This window comes from Falco punctatus (assembly GCF_963210335.1).
Source record: "Falco punctatus genome assembly, chromosome: 4".
Lineage (NCBI taxonomy): Eukaryota > Metazoa > Chordata > Aves > Falconiformes > Falconidae > Falco > Falco punctatus.
Window position 1 is genome coordinate 55,581,546 of NC_137583.1, and position 20,718 is coordinate 55,602,263.

The following is a 20,718-nucleotide window of genomic DNA, read 5'->3' on the forward strand; positions in this document are numbered from 1 at the left end:
GCACCCATTATGTGTTATAAAATTAGAAGAGATTTTAAAATCCCTTTTCTCCCTCCCATGCCATTTCAAACCCCCAAAGAGACAATAATTATCAGGTGATAAGAAAGCACCTTCCCACATAACAGCAGGTTTTCCAAATGAGCAATGTGTTGTATTAATAAGGTTATGTCAGGGGAACAGCCTCTTTTCCACCTGCCTGAGCTTCTGCTGGCTATTCATGGTCTTCCTGGCCAGTATGTGATCACTCGGCTCCTTGTGCACAGGGGGGTTTCTTGCAAGGAAAAAGGTCACTTCTGTGTGGGCTGGGAGATGTCTTAGGAAGCTGGACTGAAACAGAGACCAAGGAGCACTGCAGACAGTTCCATCTTGCTCTCAGAGTGCCAGATGCTATCTTTGATCTGCCTTTTCTGATTCATAAGGTGATGTGTGCATGAAAGCAACCGTTACAGAACAATACGGTCCTTCACAGTTCACTCTGAAAATTAATCTCATACTTTTTCACTTCCTTTTTGATATCACTTGCAAACCAAATTTCCTGGTATCTGTCCAATACTAGCATACATTAGATGAAATATTATTTCTCTCATGTTTCTGAACTCACTTTAGGTTTTGACACATGCTGTCCTGGAGGAAAGGATCGGTACATGTTTCACATTTCATGCTACATTTTGTGAAAGCATGCAAATACAGCAGTGTTTACAGCAATGGAAGCAGTAACATAAAGTGTAGGAAGGGGAGCCCTGGGTGGTTCAAGCAGTTGGTGGACTTTCAGATTCAGGCTCTAACAAGTAGATACATTAGCAATGTAGCACATAGCATATCTACAAAGTTAGCTAATGCCTGCCGGCCTTCTCACCAGATAAACCATCTTTGGATACAGTGTCCATAGCAGTGCTGTGCTCGGTCTATGTTACTTATTCAATAAAAAACTTTCAGCACTAGTTTCAAAGATAGAATGAGGAAAACTAATAGACAGGGAGGCAAGACTGGAGCTCAAGCCCAGTGCTCTTTAAGGTAATTTCTTTAATGGAAGTTTCCTCTTCCTCTTTGTGACCATTTAAGAAAGAAGATCTGAGCTGAGTGTTGCTTTTCTCCTGTCAAGTGTTTTCAGGCAGTTGTTTATAAACCTTATTCTGCTCCTCAGTTGGAAGAGGAGTGTGTTTAGAGAGAGGGAGGCAATCAACAGAAATGCTATTATTAGCTGTAATAGGACTTTAGGATTTAGAATTATAATTGTATTTCCCTGTGTCTGCAGGGACTTTTCTTTCTGATCTCCAACAAACCTAATCTGTGATGGCCTAAAGAAGCTATATATAACCTGTCACATCAGCAGTCATCTCCCCAATCAAAATTCAGGCTTTTGGTGTTGCTGAATATTTTGCTTATCCTACAAAGTAGTATGATTAGGGGTGAATTTGTATTAAGAAGAATCAAGTTGACTTCACAGAAATTGTGAGAACTTGCCCATTCTTCTCCCCTTTTTGAAGTTGTATTTTTAGAGGAATTGTGGCTCGGCAAAATGGGCTTTATATCTGCCAAGAAGCATCTGGAATTTTGATGCTCTTGCATCAGGTTTAGTTATGAAAGCTGGCAGGCATGACTTTGGCAATGGTCATCTGTCTTATGCTTGCAGTCTTTTTTTTTGTCTTGCAGACAGTCTGTTTCTTCTCTGCACTCCCCTGCTAGATGTTTAGGCTTGAGGAAGACATGGTGCTTTCTGGCAACCAAACACAGCATAAGCTGACAGTAGTGTATGTTGTGGTTTTGTCCAGACTTCTTAAGGCATGCTAGTGTGACAGGGTTTGTCTGAATCATCCTGTAAGACTGTAATTTTCTAAAAGGCAGTGATTCTTATAAAATGCTGGATCTATGATCTGGACAAGAGTTTGACATGAAAAAAACAGCCAACAAAAAAACCCGCCTGTAAATCTGAACAACCATTCAGGTTCCTGGTGGACATTACTGTGGTAGGAAAAAAAAAAAACCAACAACCTAGTGCTGACTGTGATAATCGGGTTTTGTAGATCCTCGTGATGTTTTAGCAAGACTCATTCATTCCCTGTCGTGTGTGTTATCTTTCCGTGTGTACCTGGGTTGCTTTTATTTTCTGAAAGCCCTTGTCTCTCCTGTGTGCTGCTTTCCTCTTGCAGCCTCTGCTGTTGTACTGGAGGTTTCATCTGAATTCCATGTCAAAAGGTATTTGAACCTTACCAAATATCACATGAGCGGGCACATCTTGAAATCCAGTGCCATCTCTAGCCACCACATCCTCTTTTTCTCAACCACCTTTCTCATTAGTTTTTTGCAGAGCTCTGAGACCAGGTCGGGATTCCCAATGAATATTGTCTCTATGCTCTATCATGAACCATTCATACAGCTGCTGTACTTTGCTTATGTGATTGCAACTCACATTTCATAAGGTCACCAATTTCCTGAATAAATTCCAGGCTCTGTGAGAAGAACATTGCTCCCCATGTTCCCACTTAGCTCAGCAGAAATTAAACCAGAGGGAAGCTGCACACAGGGACTCATTTACCTCAACAGGCTGTACAAATTGTCTTCCAGTCATCTGTCCTAGGAGAACTCGAGCCTCAGGCTCCTTCCCCCTCTCTCCCACTATTGTGTTAATCAGATCATAGTGCTTCTCAATTCCACAGTGCTTTCCTACAGGTAATAAAGTACAGTTACACCTCTCATTGTCATTGCCATCTCTCTGTGTGTTCAGTAATTATGGCAAGTGACTAATTGAATTCTGAATTTCAACTAAGAGGCAATTACTATAAAGATCAAACATCATTATCAGCCTGTGCCCTGACAGCCCTCCGGAAGGGGGTTAGGCGGGGAGTTTTATAGCTCTGTGCTCTCCTAGTTATCAGGCTGAGAAACAAATTGTGCTGCAGCCCTGGTTAATGACTTACCTCCTCCAATTTTAGTGCATTGCAGAAACCCTCTACCACTTCAAAACAATGGGAAAATTAATGATCTGTAGGACTAACCACAAGTGAGACCCTTTCCTTAGGCTACACCTTTCTCACTCATGTGTTTCTTAGGTACCTATGTAGGTGGAAGTTCCCACATGTTCTGGGCCATAGTAATTATATAAAACAACTAATTCCTATATTATATATAAAATAATAAAAAATCCTAGTAATTTGTTCATGATCCATACAAACACCAGTTGGATGATTGCCTATGTTTCTTAAAACAATTGCATCGTACAGACTCAAGTGAGTGAATTCTTTAAAACTACGTAGGAGTAATTGTTCCACATCAAATTACACGCCCATCTAGGCCAATATTTTGTTTAGCCCAGACACCTAAATTTAGTTGTCTGTATGAAGGTGCTTTTATGTGGTTTAGGTGATTAAGTTCACTCCTATTGTCAATGGAATTATAGAATCCTAGAATTGCTTAGATTGGAAAAGACCTTTAAGATCATAAGAGTCCAACCATTAATCTAACACTGCCAAGGCCACCACTAAAAACTGTCCTTAAGCCACATCTAGGTGTCATTTAAATACCCCCAGGGATGGTGACTCAACCACTTCCCTGAGTAGCCTGTTCCAAAGCTTCACCACACTTTCAGTGAAGAAATTTTCCTTATATCGAATCTAAACCTTCCCTGGGGCAACTTGAGACCATTTCCTCTTGTCCTATCACTTGCTACTTGGGAGAAGGGACTGATTGCCACCTCACTACACCCTCCTTTCAGGCAGCTGTAGAGAGCTATAGGGTCTCCCTGGAGCCTCCTTTGCTCCAGGCTAAACCACCCCAGTTCCCTCAGCGGCTCCTCATCAGCCTTGTGCTCCAGCCCCTTCCCCAGCTCTGTTGCCCTTCTCTGGACACGCTCCGGCACCTCAGTCTGTTGTAGTGAGGGGCCCAAAACTGAACACAGGGTTTGAGGTGCAACCTCGCCAGTACCGATTACAAGGGGATGATCACTTCCCTGGTCCTGCTGGCCACACCATTTCTGGTACAGGCCAGGATGCTATTGGCCTTCTTGGCCGCCTGGGCACACTGCTGGCTCATGTTCAGCTGGGTGCTGACCAGCACCCCCAGGTCCTTTTCTGCCAGGCAGCTTTCCGGCCACTCTTCCCCATGCCTGTTGCATTGTGTGGGGTTATTGTGACCCAGGTGCAGGACCCAGCACTGAGACTTGTTGAAACTCATACAATTGGCCTTGGCCCATCAGCCCAGCCTGCCCAGATCCCTCTGCAGAGCCTTCCTACCCTCAAGCAAATCAACACTCCCACCCAACTTTGTGTCATCTGCAAACTTACTGAGGGCGTACTCGATTCCCCTTGTCCACATCATTGACAAAGGTATTAAACAGGACTGGCCCCAGCACTAAGCCCTGGGGAACGCCACTTGTGACTGACCAATAGGCGTGTAGTCAATGGAAGAGCAGCTCAGCTCCATAAAGTGAATGGCCACTGAACAGCTGAATCTGTCTAGACTGTGCTAGCTGCTATAACTAGCGGTCAATTCACTTGCTTAAACTTGAGAACCTGGCACTATTTGGGTGGCCTGGACTGAGTGGATGCCATGGACACCATGGGCCATCTCCAGTAGTACTAGCTGTCTGTCTAGCAGCATGTACATTACAACCTTCAGTTACATATGAGCATTGTTAAAGGAAAAATTCACGCAGCCATGGGTACCACTAGGGTTGCTGTAATCACAACTCAGAGCTGGGCCACCACCTCAGTGAGTAGCAGAGAACAAAGGGTTGTAGAGCACAGTTTACATACACTTAGCAAATCATTAGTCAATGTCTGAAGTTTTTAGAAGTTTTGTTTGGTCTTGCCAGTTCTGCAAATCCATCACCTGACTTCCAGCTGATTCATCTTTTCAGTTCCAGTCTCTGCCTCTGTTCCAAGCTCCTCCTTGGATCATGATCTTCTTTGTACCTGCTTTAACTCACACCATCCTTCAAGCACACTTAGTCTTTGAACAAGCAATTCCTATTCACATACACTATTTTATTCTAAAAAGACGTGTGTTTCTGAGAGCACTTGTGTATACAATTGATCATCTATTGTTTTTCTATTCTCCTACTGATTAACTTGTCTAAGCGTTAAGCCAGTCTTGGATTAGGGCTATACAAGGGATGAGGCCTGGTTCTGCCACTTAGCAGCTTCAGCACTTTAAATTTCTTAATTCAAAATACATTTTCTTTAACAAGCATCTGTATCATGACATCAGAATTTCTATATCTTAAGCTCAGTTTCATCTGTAGAGAGGGACATAAGAGTAAGACAAGCATGACCAAAGACTGCTCTCGTGTGCTGCTTTAGTTTCCAGCAATCCAAGTTTCTGGGGCTTGCTGAACTAGAAGCAATCTCTGCGCATGTGAAATGACAGACAAATGTTTCATCTTTCTTGTGTGTGATACTTGGCTGTTCAGCAAGTATTAGTTTGAATAGGTGTGTATGGAAATGTTAAGCACAGCATGAATTTAGACTTATGTTTTCCAACAGTTTTTTTGGGAGTGAAATTCTGGTTTCTGTTCAGCTAGAATGAAGAGGTTTGTGGGTTTTTTGCTCCCCTCCCCCCTTTTTTTTAATGTCCTGAAAACCAGGTGAAGGGAAAAGGTTATAACCTGAGGAATAGTTCAATACCAATTGCTTCATAATGTCCCTCTTTTTTCTTTCTGCTTAAAAATAAATTCAGGTCTGAGTTGAAAACCATTGGATTCTATGTACATTCACATTTGTGTATGTGCTGTCTTAGGGAATTAGCTGCAAAATGCAAATAACCTTGGGAGGTTGCAGACTCGTCTTGCGTCTTCATCTCAAGTTCAGCACAGTAACACAATACAGAGGAAAGTAACCTCCATTTGTTTCAGAATTATTAACTTTGCAAGCCATTACAGAGTATACTTCTAATTTTAGGAGCTGCAGCACTTTTTGACAGACACTGAAAAGAAGGGATTATTTCCCTTTTTACCTTTCTTTGGTGCTTCTGACACATGGGCCAAACTCTTGTCATGTCAATCGGTATGAGGGAAAAACTGTGCACTTGCATGTTTATGAAAGTGGGATTAACTGACCATTTGTCCAATGCTCGTGATCCAGTCCAGTTGTCTTTCTCTCTCCATGTTTCTTGGTGTTCCCTGAGCTGTTTCTGTATCAGCACTGTCCTGACATTTCAGAACAAGAGTTTTCTTAATCACAAGCCATGAAATAATTTCCTAAGGAAATTAATAGTAAATAGAGATAATAATTACAGAAATTAATAGTAACATTGCTTTTCTGAATGATTAATAGAAGGGTTATAACTGGAGCTGTAAGGACATGTGACAAAGAAAGCAGCTTCCAGGATAATTCCCCAATCATCCTTCTGAAGAGCAATCGTTTTGGGAAAGGGCAGCCATCTGGGGATTTCCTGCTACTGACTACACCTCAATCCTGAAACAATTGAAAACAAAGCTGTGAAAAAACAGAATATTCACTCTAAAAGAGATGCATGTTATGGAATAGTTTTTGATAACCCTGGAAGAATTAAAAGAGTGAAAAATCTTGCAAGAATTTGTGGTTTTATTTCCTGAGGTAAACTGTGTGGGGTTGACGTGAAAGGGATTAGAAAGTCAAACAGAATATATAGTTTTGTGTATAGTTTTATATTAGCAAATAATTCATTGAAAGTTAAAAAGAGCCATTTTTCTGACAGTTTTGAACAAATGAGTCTGGGATCTTTCTTAAGGTGCTGAATTGGCAATGCTGGATGCCAGGCAGCCCCTGCCTAGGGCAAGGGTGACCTGCTGAGCACAGTGGAGATACATCAGAAGCAGAAACTGTGGATTGGGACCTACTTAAGTCAGTCATAGGAGTGTGGAGAAAGGTAGGGGCACAGAGGCCAGGCTGTGGGTCCTGGAATCAGCTGTTGTTAAGAAGGTGAAAGCATAGCCCAAAATCTAGCCACAGCTCAGCAGTGAGGTCCATCTCAGAAATGAGAAGCAAGAGAACAGCTGGCTGGTCCAGGAAGGAGATGCATATGGGATCCAGATTTCAGCAGTATTTGCAGTGAGCCAGGCATAACACCAAGTAGGTTCCTAGCTGATCTGTCTAGGAGGAAGCCAGAGGCTGCCTGGAAAAGATTTAATAAAATTAATTCTTGGACTTCAGCACTTAGGTGAAAGATAAGAGATGGAGAAAGAGGTACAGACAAACAGAACTGTATACCTCAGATGTCCTTTTATACTCCTGTAGTGTATAGCTTCAGCTTGTCTAAGGAAAGTTACATTCAGAAGTGCTGTGTACATAAATTAGATGGTCTGTGTAAGACTGGACACAGAGGTGTGGGCAAGACTATAATCTTTATCAATATGCTTAATGGATTATGCCTTGGGCTAGAAATCCAGAGAAATGTTTTTCTAAACTGAAGAAGCCCGGAGGACTTCTAAACTTCGGAAAGGTTATGTTCCTGCCTTTCCTTTTGACATGCTATATGACCTGAGTGATTCACTTGAGCTTTTTAGCAGATAGGAAATCAATACAGAAAATGAGTGTAATTGGACTGCTTGAGCTTCTCATAAAGTGTTTTAGGACTCCTTGGCCAAGGAAAACAGTAGAAAGCTGAGCAAAGTTTGTTACATGCTTGAAAGCCTGAAGAAACATCAAATTGGTGAGCTAGACAGAGCTGAGGTAAGGAATATTTTTCTAAAGGAACATTTCTTGCCTAAAGTATTATTTGTCTGCCTTCCAGGACTCTCCTATAAATGCATTATAACCCTACATGAATGTCACAAAAACCCCAACCAAACCATGAGCTCTAAGAATCTATCTTTGCACAAAGCTTGGCTTTCAGGATGATGTTGGCTGATATACAAAGTAATAAGCATTGTTGGATAACTGTTCTTTCCTCTCCTTATTTTTGTTTGAATATCCCTCATTCACAAATAAAGTATGTGAAGAGAGATTTTTTCTTTTCAATTGCATGGATGCCTGACTGCTGTTACAATTATACCACTGTCACTTACAATTTCTAGAAATACAAGCAGTGTACTGGTGCATTGTGAATCCTACCTGGCTGTAGCTTGTCGCTGCAACATTCTGGAGACCCACCAAATGGGAAGGATGGCACATGAATAAATAATTTATAGCTGCATGATTCAGCCCCTATTTTTAGAGGCTTGCTCTTTTTCTGAGACTTTGAAAAAGGGCTAAGAATCGTATACACATGAAGTGATGTATTCTTTATGAAGGTTTTTTTTCTGTCTCATTTGATATGAATCCTGTGAAATCTCAGCAGCCAATCTAAGGAATTTATATCATGCAATTCCTGTTGGATTTACTGGGGATCATGGTGGATAAGTACCCAAGAGAAAAATTTTTGCTTAATACCAAGCAAAATGTCTTATTTTGAACATTAAATGCCTAAAAATTATTTGGAGGAAACACTGGGAAAATCTCGCAATATCCCAGTGATTAGGACATTCTGAAAGAAAGGAATCAATTGAACTGGGTTCAAGTTGCTCTTGAAGTCCAACAGTGGAAGGACCAGAGTTGAAGTACTCCATGTTGTGAGTAACTTATGAGCTATAATGTTAAACACTGGAATATTGTATTTTGTTTTGTTTTACTCCTGTGTTGTTTGAATTTTTTTTTTTTTTTTTTTTTTTTCCTTTTGGGGTGGTAAAATCTGAACCAGTTTTACCAAACTTAACAAGTTATTCTTGATGCCTCAAAACTGTGTGTTTCAAAAATTATTTATTCAGTTCAGAAAATGTCATCCAGCTTTAAGCCTGGGACTGAGGCAAGACAGGTTTTCTCCACTGTCTCTTCTGATTTTAAAGGCCAGCATTTCACAGAACCTACTTTAATATTGCACACCTAAGGAAAAAACCCTCACTTATTTGTGCTTGCTTTCCATTAACCAACTTAGCAAAATGGTGCTGGGGGGACCATTGCCTGGCTCTGCTGTGTCCTGAAGCCGTTGTAGGAAGGGACTGGTACGATGTGCAGAACAAGGCTCGTTGCATGTTGATATTCTAAAATTACAAGACTGAACTCTGCCTGTGGTAAATATGCAGGCCTAACCTGCCCTGAAAAGGAAGGCAAGTTACTCAACTTGGTCAGAGGGCGAAGAGGCAAAAAGAGTTTAATAGTTGTCTTAAAAAGGATGGATGGAGGGGATGATTTAGGATATCAGCAAAAAAATTCCCGGTGGAGAGATTTAACAGACTGTCTGAAATAGATTTACAAAGCAATTACTAGAAGTTCTTGCGGCTTACACTTTTTAAGCTGAACTGAACAAATCCTGTTGGTAGGGAGATGGACATGACCCACTGTGCTCTTTCAGTCGTTTGCTGCATCTGTGATTCTCCAAGATTGCCACAGTCACTGCTAACTCCACTTTCCAATTCTTTGTACTTTCCAGGGAGTTTGTTCAGTGGGGGATCTTGGTTTTCTGGTTGATGGACCCTTCATTTCAGCCTGGCTGACAGCTACCAGGTCAGCAAGCTGTCAAAGCAGTCAGATACCCTTAGCTGTGCAGAGCTCAGAACTTACACAGACTGTGTTTTATTTATTCATTTGCCTATTTATTCCCTTCATTCCAGTACCAGATGAATTTGTCTCAAGATTATAGGGCCACTATGTGTGCGTGGGATCCAGGACAAAAGGCGTAAATAGTTTGAGAAGGCAGATTTCCATTTTAATGATGACCAAAAATGTAAACCTTTTTGCAAAGTCATCTACATGAGACACAGCAAAATGATTAAAATATGTTTCAAAACCAGCTTAGTTCCAGTTGTCAAGGACAAGATCCATTAGAGTAGTGCTTGCACACAGCGTCTGGAATTGTCTTTCACCCAGTAATGACTGGAAGGATGTGGTTAACTTCCTGCTGGGAATTACATCCACTTACGTTTACCCTGTGCTTCTGTCTCTTGTTTGCTTTGTGCTTTTAATGGACTTCTACTGACTAAATACAAGCCTGCCACCAGGCTAATCTATACAGATTGCGTTACCGCTACCTAAAAGGCTATATGTTCTTTAACAGGGTCAATAAAATAAAATAAATAAATAGAAAAGTCACTCATCAAATGCTCCTCTTTGCATATTCCATTCGGAAATGCAACATCATCTGCTGTTAGAAATGAAATTACGGTCAACGTTTTACCTCTCAAACTGATGTAAAACATGGAACTTAAGCTGTTTTTAAAGTTGTTCCAGGGGATAATAGTGTTCTGTTAATCACAGCATCACAAGATGATTATGGTTGGAAGGGACCTCTGGAGACTGTCTGGTCCAACCCCCCTGCTCAAGCAAGGCCAGCTAGAGCTGACTGCACAGGACCATGTCCAGACAGCTTTTAAACATCTCCAAAGAGGGAGACACCACAACTTCCCTGGGCAACCTGTGCCAGTGCTCAGTCACCCCCACAATAGAAAAGTGCTCCCTGATATTCAGATCCGGACACAGTACTCCAGAGGTGGCTTCATCAGCACTGAGTAGAGGAGAAGGATCACGTCCCTTGACCTGCTGGCAATGCTTTACCTAATGCAGACCTGGATACCATCTGCCTTCTTTCCAGCTGGGTGGCCCCACCGTATACCAGTGCATGGTGTTGTTCTTTCTCATGTGCAGGACTTTGAAATTCCTCTTGCTGAACTTCACGAGGTTCTTGTCAGTCCATTTCTTCAGCCTGTCAAGGTCCCTCTGGATGGCAGCATGACCCTCTGGCATTATCAGCTGCTCTGCCCAGTTCAGTATTGTTTGCAGACTTCCTTGAAAGTACACACTTCCCCGTCATCCAAATTGTTAATAAAGGTGTTAAGCAGGACCAGATCCAGTATTGATCTTTGGGATGCACTGCTAGTCACTGGCCTCCAACTAGACTTTGTGCCACTGACCACCGCCCTCTGGGCCTGGCCATTCAGAAGCTTTCAATCCACCTATTATTCAGCTTTTTTTACAAAAGTGCAGTTTTTGTAGCTACTTTGCATTTGTTTATACCTCTGTCATCTAGTGTTATTGGTTGTCAGTATTTTGAATATAATCTTCATGTAAGCACTTGCAGTTTTGAAGCAGTCGGTTACACTGAATGCTAAGACTTATCACAGTCATCCAAATCCATTGGTTTCTAAGTAGCAGAAAAATCACAGCTGGGATGACAAATATTGACTGTTGCTGCTCCATTTGCTGTTTAGACACAGCACTGAGGTCTTTTTAGATGAAGCAGTAGCAGTGTTGTTAATAAAGTGTAACATAGTGAGAAGAAATTAGTTTTGCATGAGTTTAGATGGCTAAAAGTCACACTACTGTTCTGGGATAAAGGTCCCTGAGCTTTTGTGAAAAACTGCTGCATCCCATGCAAGTTTTCCCAGAACCAGTCTTGTGATCCCAGTACTGAGTAGTAGGGATGTTGAAGAGGGTTATGGGCAAAGTTGTAAACAGAGTTTGGATGTGTGCCCCCTTATGAAACACCAGCTACCTGAGTGTGAGGAGTCCTTCAAAATGAACAAATAACTCTGTAAGCTTCTCTTGTGTCCTTCCATGTCAGGTCAATATCTTTATCCATTATTTTTGGTGTATGGGCTGTTTGGAGATAGATTGCTGAAATCTGGGTTGACCAGCTTCTCTTTATTTAAATAACAGATATGCTGGGGTTCCTTAAAGATCTTTTTAGCCCCAAAACCAGAGTTGTGATTATCATGCTCAGTTTTTGGTTAGATGCCAGGTTTTGGATAAATGCAACACTATTTTTCTTCTCTCTCCAAGGAGCTTTTGCTCTCCATCTGGAATGTCTCACTTGCTCTTAAATGATTATACTCAGCTAAGAAAAGATCAAGTTCTAGATAGTAATATGTGTGTGTATGTATATACAAACATACACGAGTGAGGCGTTCCTTTAGTTATTTGGTTGTTCCCTGACTTTATTCAGAGAAGTACCATAAAAAAATACACTGAGCTGGGCTTACCTTTCCCAAAAGCTGGAGTCGGGGAGATTTGGCACCGTATGGCTAGCTGCAGTATCCTCACCACACTGCTTGTTCTGGGATGCTTCCCACAGCAGGTCGCTTCTGAGGACCCTGTGAAATCCGCAGTGATAGTTCCCTGCTCACTGAAGAGACTCCTTGGGCCTATTTAAGCTAAGAGTGAACAGTGAGACATTGCTAACAAAGACTGTATGAAGTGGGCTGGAACAGTTTTGTCCACTAGGACACTTCAGCAGGCATTGCTTTTACAATAGCTTCAAAGAGTCCCTGGTCATGCTGTGGGTGGCTGGTTGTAAGGAACAGGGAGGGTTTCACTGTTCTATTCCTGACAATGCTTTGTTATAGTCATGCTCAGATCTTTTACCTACCTTTTTATGACGTGATACAAAGTTTTTCATAAGTGGAGATCCATTTTACATCACCTTAGAGCCCATGAGAACTGCAGATGTTGGTACTTTTACTGTCCCTGTGGATGGAGCTGAAATGTTGGCTGGTGTGTAGAATCAAGGTTTGGCGTTAGGCTGTCAAAACAGCAGCCACCACTACAGAGCAGGAGCAGCAGTGGAAGGTATTGCAGTCTGCTGTCTGAGGGGCTCTAACTGCTGCATTCGACTCCGGGAATACAGCCATTTCTGTCATCGGCTTTTTTGATACAATATGATATGACCAGCATGACTGAATCAGCCCTTAGAGGAAATATGAAAATGCATATGTTATGCTGGCTGGCCTGGAGGGGTTGAAATACATTTTCTGGAAGCTAGTGACCTGAGGGACAGTCTCAGCCCTGCCAGATATTGCTTTCTGTTCAGGGAGTTCCCTTTTACCTCCTTGCCTATCCCCTGGACTGATGGTTAAGCAGAAGCAATCAGGTGCCACAAATGTTGCTAAAAATCTACAACAACAGGAAACCGACATTTTAAAGTCAAAGAAGAGGCCATAGTCTGAAGTGTAGAAATGAAGCAGCTGCTTGCTGCTATGAAGAAGACTACGGTGATTATTTGAAGTTGTGATTATTTTATCCAGGGCCTTCTGTGCAGAGATGTACAAGCGCATGCTGGAAGTTCAGCGCATGGCAGATGTGACTGGCTGTGGACGGAGTGAGCTTCTGTCCAGGGCATATGCAATTCATCCGATGTCCTCAAGAAATGCTAGGCTCGCTATGTGCCAGGGGGTTCATCAGTGCATGAACAAGAGCTGCTTCTTCCAGGTGCCTGCAGTGAGGCTCTTACTTTCTTGTATTACCTCCCTTGCTAAATCAGGTATTTCTCCTTTAAAGCACCAGGTAAAAGACCTGTATTATATTACTAAAATAGATACATGAAAATACATTCAGGATGATGGGAACTTGTTTCCACGTGGCTATTAGATCTAATGCTGTAAAGCATTTGGAAGAAAGAAAAAAGATGTTTGCTTTGGGATATAAATTACTTATGACTGCTAAGAGTTTAGAATGAGACGTTCCCAGAAGTCAGATCTACTTGCTGCTTTTGTTTCCGAGAAGTGGCTGATACTGGAGGAGATTCTGGACTAGAGAAATTCAGAGTTTGATTTTATTCTCCTCTTGTTCAGATATTCACCATGTAAGAGAACTGAGGTGACAGCTCATAAACCCAGATCACTGTTTCTCAGAGAACTGCTTTGATGTGAGTGATTTACAGGATTCCTGAATTTGCACTGAAAGATTGCTCAGAGGCACATTTCATGGCTCCTCATATTCTAAGTGTAGCAGTTACACATCAAAATTGGGGTGGAACCGAATGGCATTCGGTACGCTGGACCTTGCTTTGCTGGCCGTGATCTGTTCTCTAATATTTCATTTGGACAATAAACATGAGGCACACATTCTTCTGAAAGGATTATTATAATGAGCAAGGAAGATGTAGTGCAGGGGACAGAGGCATTGTGGCCTGATAAAGTAGAAGTGGTTTGTGATTTTTCACAGCCCTGCTGCAGTCCTGCCAGGTCATTTTCAGGAAGTCATGTACACACCTTTTACTTCTGTTTCTGTACTAAATGGAAATAGCAAAGAGAAGAGTAGAGGAAGAAATTAGCATGGATGGGGGAGCACTCCTAATACTAGCTTTCTTTTTCAGCTAAGAGAAATCCTTGAAGGGAGTTTTGGGGTGAAATGGGTCTTCTTTCCCTAGTTTTGATACTTTCCCTCTCTTTCACCCAACTTCAAGCTATTTTTGTTTTCTGTCAATTTCTCATCTGGAGAGAAATCAGAAGAGGAAGAGTCTTTTTTCCTTTTGCATGGATAAATACCTACTTAATTCAAATGCACCTTTCCCTCTCAGGTACTTCTGTAGCCCCAGTTGTACATTCTAAGAGTCTCACTGTGTTGATTGTGTCTGTGCTCTCTACACCTGAGCTGGAAATACACAGCGAGGGAAAGGATGAGCCAGAATGACTAAAACAAGGGTTTCATATGAGCTATCCCTGAAGTGGGATTCAACATCTGAGTAAGCACCAGTTTCCCACTCAGTGTCTGGAGAGTCAGATGTTTGCTACACAGACTCAAAATCAGCAACTGTTCTGCACAGAGAGCCTCAGCGCTGGCTGAAGAGGGGGGCAAACACAAGGGCTTTTAGGGATATAACCGTGATCCAACCACCTGAATTCCACTCAGACCTGGTCTCAGAGGAAGGGGGTAATAGATGACCCAAGAGACATTTAGCTTGAGATATTGAATAATAATAAATAGAACAGTGATGAAAGAAGTCTTATCACCTGCTTGCCCTTCAAGGGAAAATTGCACAAAAACAGTGCACAGAAATTGGCAGTCTATACCTGATTTTCCAGTAAGAAAGAGGGGGAAATGTGCAAATTTGCCTGTAACCTAGTGACAGAAATGGAAACTGAGGTCCTTAATCCTTAGCACAAGTTTCTGTAGTTGATCCAAATGTTACCAGTTGTTTTATTTTATTTTGTTTGGCCCTGTCACTCCAAAACAGAACAGTGAAAAAGTGCCAATAGACAGTAGTAAGATGAAATTCAGTGATCTGTATGGTTATGGTATAATCTGGAGCATCTAGGTGAACTGTTACTTGTTGCTTTCTATGTGGATTTTCCTCCTCTGTAACAACAAACACCTTCTGAAGTCTTTTTACCTTTTTCAAAGGCCACTGTCAACAGTACTTTTAGAAATATTGAATATGATGCTTTTGTGTGACATATTTTCATGACGGTTGGATGCTGAACTAGCACTAAATGACCATGGCAAAGGCCCAAGAAGAAATTGGGTAAAAGGCAGCAAGAACATTGTGATGAGTTCATTAGGAAGTTGTCTGTATGTGTCCTTTGGGCATCTTTCTGAATTTCCTGTTTTATTTTAATTCTGTTGTTTCTAAGACACAGTTCAAAATAAGCATGGAAAAAACTCTGTTGCTTGGGATTGGATGTACTTTTGACGAGTGGAGGAAGGTAGTTTGTACAGCACAACTGCATCATTTTCTCTCTGAGTTCTTGGGATGAAGAGGAGTGCTTGCCAGAAACTGAACTCCCCTCCTCACCCCCAATGTTACTAACACAGTCTGCAGAGCTCCTAAGGGTGACATTGCAATTGAACATGAAATCTCTCTGCTTCTATAAAGTAATCTATGATTTTCACTTAATGTTCTGGGAGAACTGGCACCTTGGAAAAACATCAGAAGTGGTTTCTTTTTTACAGACAGTGGGTGAACACATCGTAACCTGGGTGTACCCATTTCTGAAATCTTTTTCAGAGACGTTCTTGTGTGCCCTCCCCAGCCTGCCTGCCCCAGGGTTGGGAGATGTGGTTATCTTGCTCCTTCAGGTTCTTGAAAAAGTTTTACCAATAAAGTTGTTGCATAGGTAGACTAGAAAATCAGTATCTCTGGGAATGTTTCCCCTAGTTTACAGTGGAATGAATGGGAGGGAAGTAGAGCAATAAGTTTACCATACACATACTGTTCTCCTAGATGGAGCACGAAAGACCTAAACCTTTCTGCCCGCTTTTTAATACATCATTTAACATCTTTTTAGATGGCTATACTAATATTAAGCTTTCTCTTGCAACATTGTTCTCATACCTTTGCCGTCCTCTGAACCAATATGCTGTAAGAAAACATTATCAATCGTATCTTTAAATACTTTAGATGTGTTTATGTGCTTTATTTCTTCTCTTCTCTCCTCAACAGGCTGTTCTAGTCATCACAGAGGTGGGATAAGTTGATTTGCCTTGTGAAGAATCTGTTCTTTTAACCTTTTCTGAAATCTGTGAAATTGCTAGGATGTTTAAAGTCCAGCATAGAGTGTTCAGCTGTCTTTTCTTTTGGTCCATGCCAGGAAATGCCTACAGAGAATGCCTGGGCAATGGGACATGGGCTTCCAAGATAAACTACTCCCAGTGTGAGCCTATTCTGGATGACAAGGTTTGTATTTTTCCCTGCATTCTTCTCAATGACATTTCTCAGCGTACATGAATGCAAAGTGAAGTTTAAGGTTAACATACTAATTTGGGACTTCTGAGACAGGTTCCATTTCTGTCTCTGCAACAAATGGTCCTTGTGAATTCAGGCAAATCACTTACCTTCTCTCCATATCCCCTAATCATATGTTTTTTTAAAAAGGATGCTTTATTGCACTCCGTTGCTGATGATGTATGCTTATGCAGATCATTCCTAGCTTTGTTCAAAGCCTACAGATGCTACATTAAATGTTAGTAATAATAACAATAAGACCAAAAGCTTCTTTGGCACTGAAAAATAAGCTTTCACCAGCTAATTCTACCCTGTACCTATCAGTTCTGCGTTCTCATCAGCAACTGGCTTTTCCAGATCCCAATGTCATTTCACCTTCAGTAAATATGTTAGAGGGCAGCAACAGAAAAATACATAAAAGCAGAGTCAGGTCCCAGCTGTCTTTAAAAGATTGAGCCAGTCTTGCATTATAGAGGAGTTTACATAATTAAATTAGCATAGAGGGTTAAGCTCCTTCAGAAAGGCTGCAAGTCATTATGCAAAGTCCTTTTCTTGTCAAACTTTCCTTGGAGGCAATTGTAGACATTCACCCTCACACGGTTTAAACCCTTAAGCCTTTCATGCCATGTTCTCTTTCTCTTCCTCCTGTTCTGAGCGCTATGGTGGGACACAAGCACACACAGACTTTGTGCTGTCTCTCTGCTGGGGGGACTTTCCCCTCTAAGAACCAAGGTGGAGCCCAGCAGCTCAGGCCTGTTTAAGTTTTGGGGTTCATTCCACTCATTCTGTCACTGGAGTTGTGCCATGCCAGTTGCAAAGAGAGAGGAGGAAGACAAGCTCTCACCTGCTGAAGGCTGCTTGCAGAGCTCATCCAAATTTAGTACTCGGAAACTGTCTGGACTAGTGCTGTACCCAAAACAGTCATGATGTGCTTTGGCTGTGGCCCAGCATCCATCCTGTGAGATCCATGTAGCTGCTGAATGTGGGCTTTGACAAGTGAATCAGAGAACAGATAACTACATACCAGCTGCTGAGGAAGGCCTGCTCTTACTCACTGGCTAGAGCACTAGCCCACCTTCCCCCACCACACACACACACACCCCCCTACATTTTTTAGAGGCTTCTAGAAAGTAAGAAACAGGTGCACCATAACATGACTGCCATCCAGAGGGTCTGATACGTGTTTGTGGTGGTCTAGCATAGTGGAGAGGCTCCCATGGCGATTTAAGCTGACCTAAGTTGGGACCAACCCAGTGCAGCCCCTCCTTATGTTTCTTTCCCACTTAAAATGAAAAACTATATTTTTGCTAGGTCATTTTTCGGATGAATCAGTTCCCTAAACTATTTTGTTGCACTGTTGGAGGAGCGCTGGGGCCAGCGCAAGCAAAGGGGGTGAAAGTGTGGCTGCGGCTGAGGGAACAGCAGACCTTGGCAGCAGACCAGCTCCGACTGAAAGGGATTTGCACTTCTGTGAAGCCACCCTCTTAAAAATGAGCAAGAGATGGGGTGTATAGCAGCCAGTGCTGGTTTAGAGAATGGGGAACAGAACCAGGTGAAGACTCAAAATCTTTGGTGTGATTTAGCTGGCATGGGAAACTGGGGCTGATAGTAGCAGTTTGCTGTACCAGCTCAGGAAAATGCTGCTGCATTTTAATGCCACTACGTGTTTGTCTGCATGACTTGAACAGTTGCTGTCTCTGCACAAGCAAATACAGAGGAGTTTTATTTGAAGAGGCTGGAGAAGTGTTGTGACTAGAGGACAGGATTATTTCCTTTACTCTGTTTTTGCTTCTAAAAACTTTGCAGCTATGGCGATAGCTTAAAACCTCTTAAATAGCATGTTCCTTAAACAGATGAAAGTGCAGATGTTCCCCCACCCTTGTTTGCAGAAGCTTAAAAACTCATTTATTAGATCTTTAAAGATTTGTGACAAGCTTTGCAAATATTAATATTTGAGAATATTTTTGAAATCTCTAATAATGCTCAGTGTTACAGATGAATACTTGGGTTGCTTCATGATCTCAAAAAAAAAAAAAAAAAAAAAAAAAAAAAGAAAAGAAAAAAAGAATAATCCTCATGGATTTCCCTAATCCTCCATTTTGATTAAAGGTAAGATGCAAGCATACATGTGGGTCTATTGTTATTTAATGGCTGATCCTAGCAGATGCTAAGCATCAGCCAGGAGGTATGCCCTGTGTTTTGTGTTTATTGTTAATACAGAAAACAACACTACTTTCCAGCTTGGCCACTCACAGCCAGAGTGCTAAAGAATTACATGGTTTGACTTCAAATGCAGTGATTGATGCATGGGACAGGAACAGGACTTTTCAAGATCAACCCCAGTGCTACATGCTTTATAAGAGTGTCAGTAACGTCGCAAGGGAAATTTTAGGGGTTTTCAGCTGTGGGTCAGTCTTAGAGGGCATAAACTCGTGTAACACACATTCACTGGACTATCATTGCTTTACTTGTGGTCAAGACCTGTGGCTGTAGTTGGTAAAACTGCTCTGGGACTACTTTTCTCCTAGATTCCCGCTTTGGCTGGGATCTAGTTGCCTGCATGTAGTTACACAGTGTAGTTTAAAATGTCCCAGTGTATGTCTGTGCATCTGGCAGGTGTGACACAGGCCTTCTGCAATACCTGTGTCCTTTAGCACAGCAACAGGAAGCCAGTCACCAGGACCAACTAGGAAGCACAGAGTCTCCCGAGTGGATCTCAAGGGGCACTAGTTGCCTCTGTAACTGGTTGGAGCCCTTGCTTCAGATACTGGTTCAGATGTTAGGTAGAAACCCAGATGTAGGTATCCTAACGTCAGACTGCATCCCATCCTCTGAGCAACCAGTTAGCTCCTTCTCCAGGCACAGGAATCAGGTACAGAAATAATTTTGATCCAACTGGCTGTTTGATGGCATAACGTGCAAACAATGGGAAGCTTCTACTCAGCCTACAAGCTCCTGTGTCAAAGGGACCTTTGCTGCACCTGTCACAAATCTGTGCTGTTACAAAACAAATGAGAGTCTCAAGCAGCAAAAAAAATAATAAATCTCAACCTCCAAGAAGAGCTATAAATTAGGAACATTGGTCTTCTCTATGTGGCCTATGGCAGCTGGATATACATTTGGTTCTGCTAATGTTTTGAGGTGGCTTCAAGCTGTGTAGCTGAGTTAGCACCATGCTGGGCTTAAGTTAGTGTATCCTGCTTTAGAAGCACAGCCACGTTAGCCACAGCTACCCAGCTCCCAGCTGTCCCCGACCAGGAACGCGGTGAATTCAGAGGCATCTTGGATGACAAAGATACTTCCCAGTTGCTTCTGAAAGTCTTTGGAGAGGAGATATGGTGTCTTTCAACTGTACTGCTGATGAGGTCATCCTGGCAACAGGGAGAAATCTAGAGTGGCTGAACTGGGAATGGAGTGTAGAGCCTCACAGGGCAATCTGAGCTGTGAGCACTGTAGGTCCTGTTAGAAGTTCTGTTAGAGGGAGAAAGATCCTTGTCATCTGGAGAGCTAAGAGAGCTGTCATTAGGTAGTTATTAGTTCAAATCATTAGCTGGTTTGGTTTGGACAGGTTAGCAGTCATGTCCTAGCTAAAGGAAAGGAAAAAGTCCTCGGGAGAGAATGACTCTGTCATTAGCCTGATATCTGGTTGCAGGGATCCCAGTGTGCCTTAGATTTGTAAAGCTGGTGCAGGTAAAGACATAAGCTGTGCTTCCTCAGCTTCCCTGGTAGAAGCTTGTTGGAAGACAACTCTGCACTGCCTGATGTAACATGATTGTCATGCATAAGGTACGGCATGCAGGAGGTGATGTGACCTGCTGTGGTCTGGAAAGCAAGGCTAATAGTGTCCAGACCATCTTCCTTTCTGTCTCCTTTGTAATATAATGATCCTTCTCCTAAGCCTAAATAGGATTTAAATCTGCATTTTAGCAAAGTGAAACATCATCCTGGAAGCAGAGTAATATTGAATAACAGTAGAAGGTTGTTACCATTTTAAATGTATGTCTTCAAGAGGGTGAGACAAAAAAGGGTTATGCAAGCATTTTACATGAACTGAGCTTTGGCCAACACATGACTGATTCTGGGCACGTGTTTTTCAGCCCCGAAGGTGTTGTCTCCAATTCTACTAGGGATGCAGATTGCATGTAGGCTGGTGGAAAGTGATCTTGCCACCCTGTCAGCTTATTTTTTCATAGGCAACGAGGCAGTTCTTGTTTCTATGATATATGAATTTGCCTTCAGGAAACCTTGCTAGTGTCAGCAACAGGAAAAATAGAAGTTGTGACTGTTTTTTCTTCAGCATCAGTGTGTCAAAGAGGAGCTTAATTATATTTT

General features: G+C 42.1%; 1 protein-coding gene across 4 annotated transcripts in view; it reads left to right on the forward strand.

Moving 5' to 3' along the window:
* The window catches only part of CRHR2 (corticotropin releasing hormone receptor 2), a 181,796-nt gene that overhangs the window by 74,480 nt on the left and 86,598 nt on the right, over positions 1–20,718 (forward strand). For 2 of the 4 annotated variants that reach the window (XM_080387707.1, XM_080387708.1), the window contains one exon: positions 16,253–16,338. In XM_080387707.1, the coding sequence (XP_080243833.1) occupies positions 16,253–16,338 (86 nt within the window). Of the gene's footprint in view, positions 16,339–16,395; positions 18,496–20,718 lie in introns of those variants that run through there. The other 2 variants (XM_080387710.1, XM_080387709.1) reach the window with 2 other exon arrangements.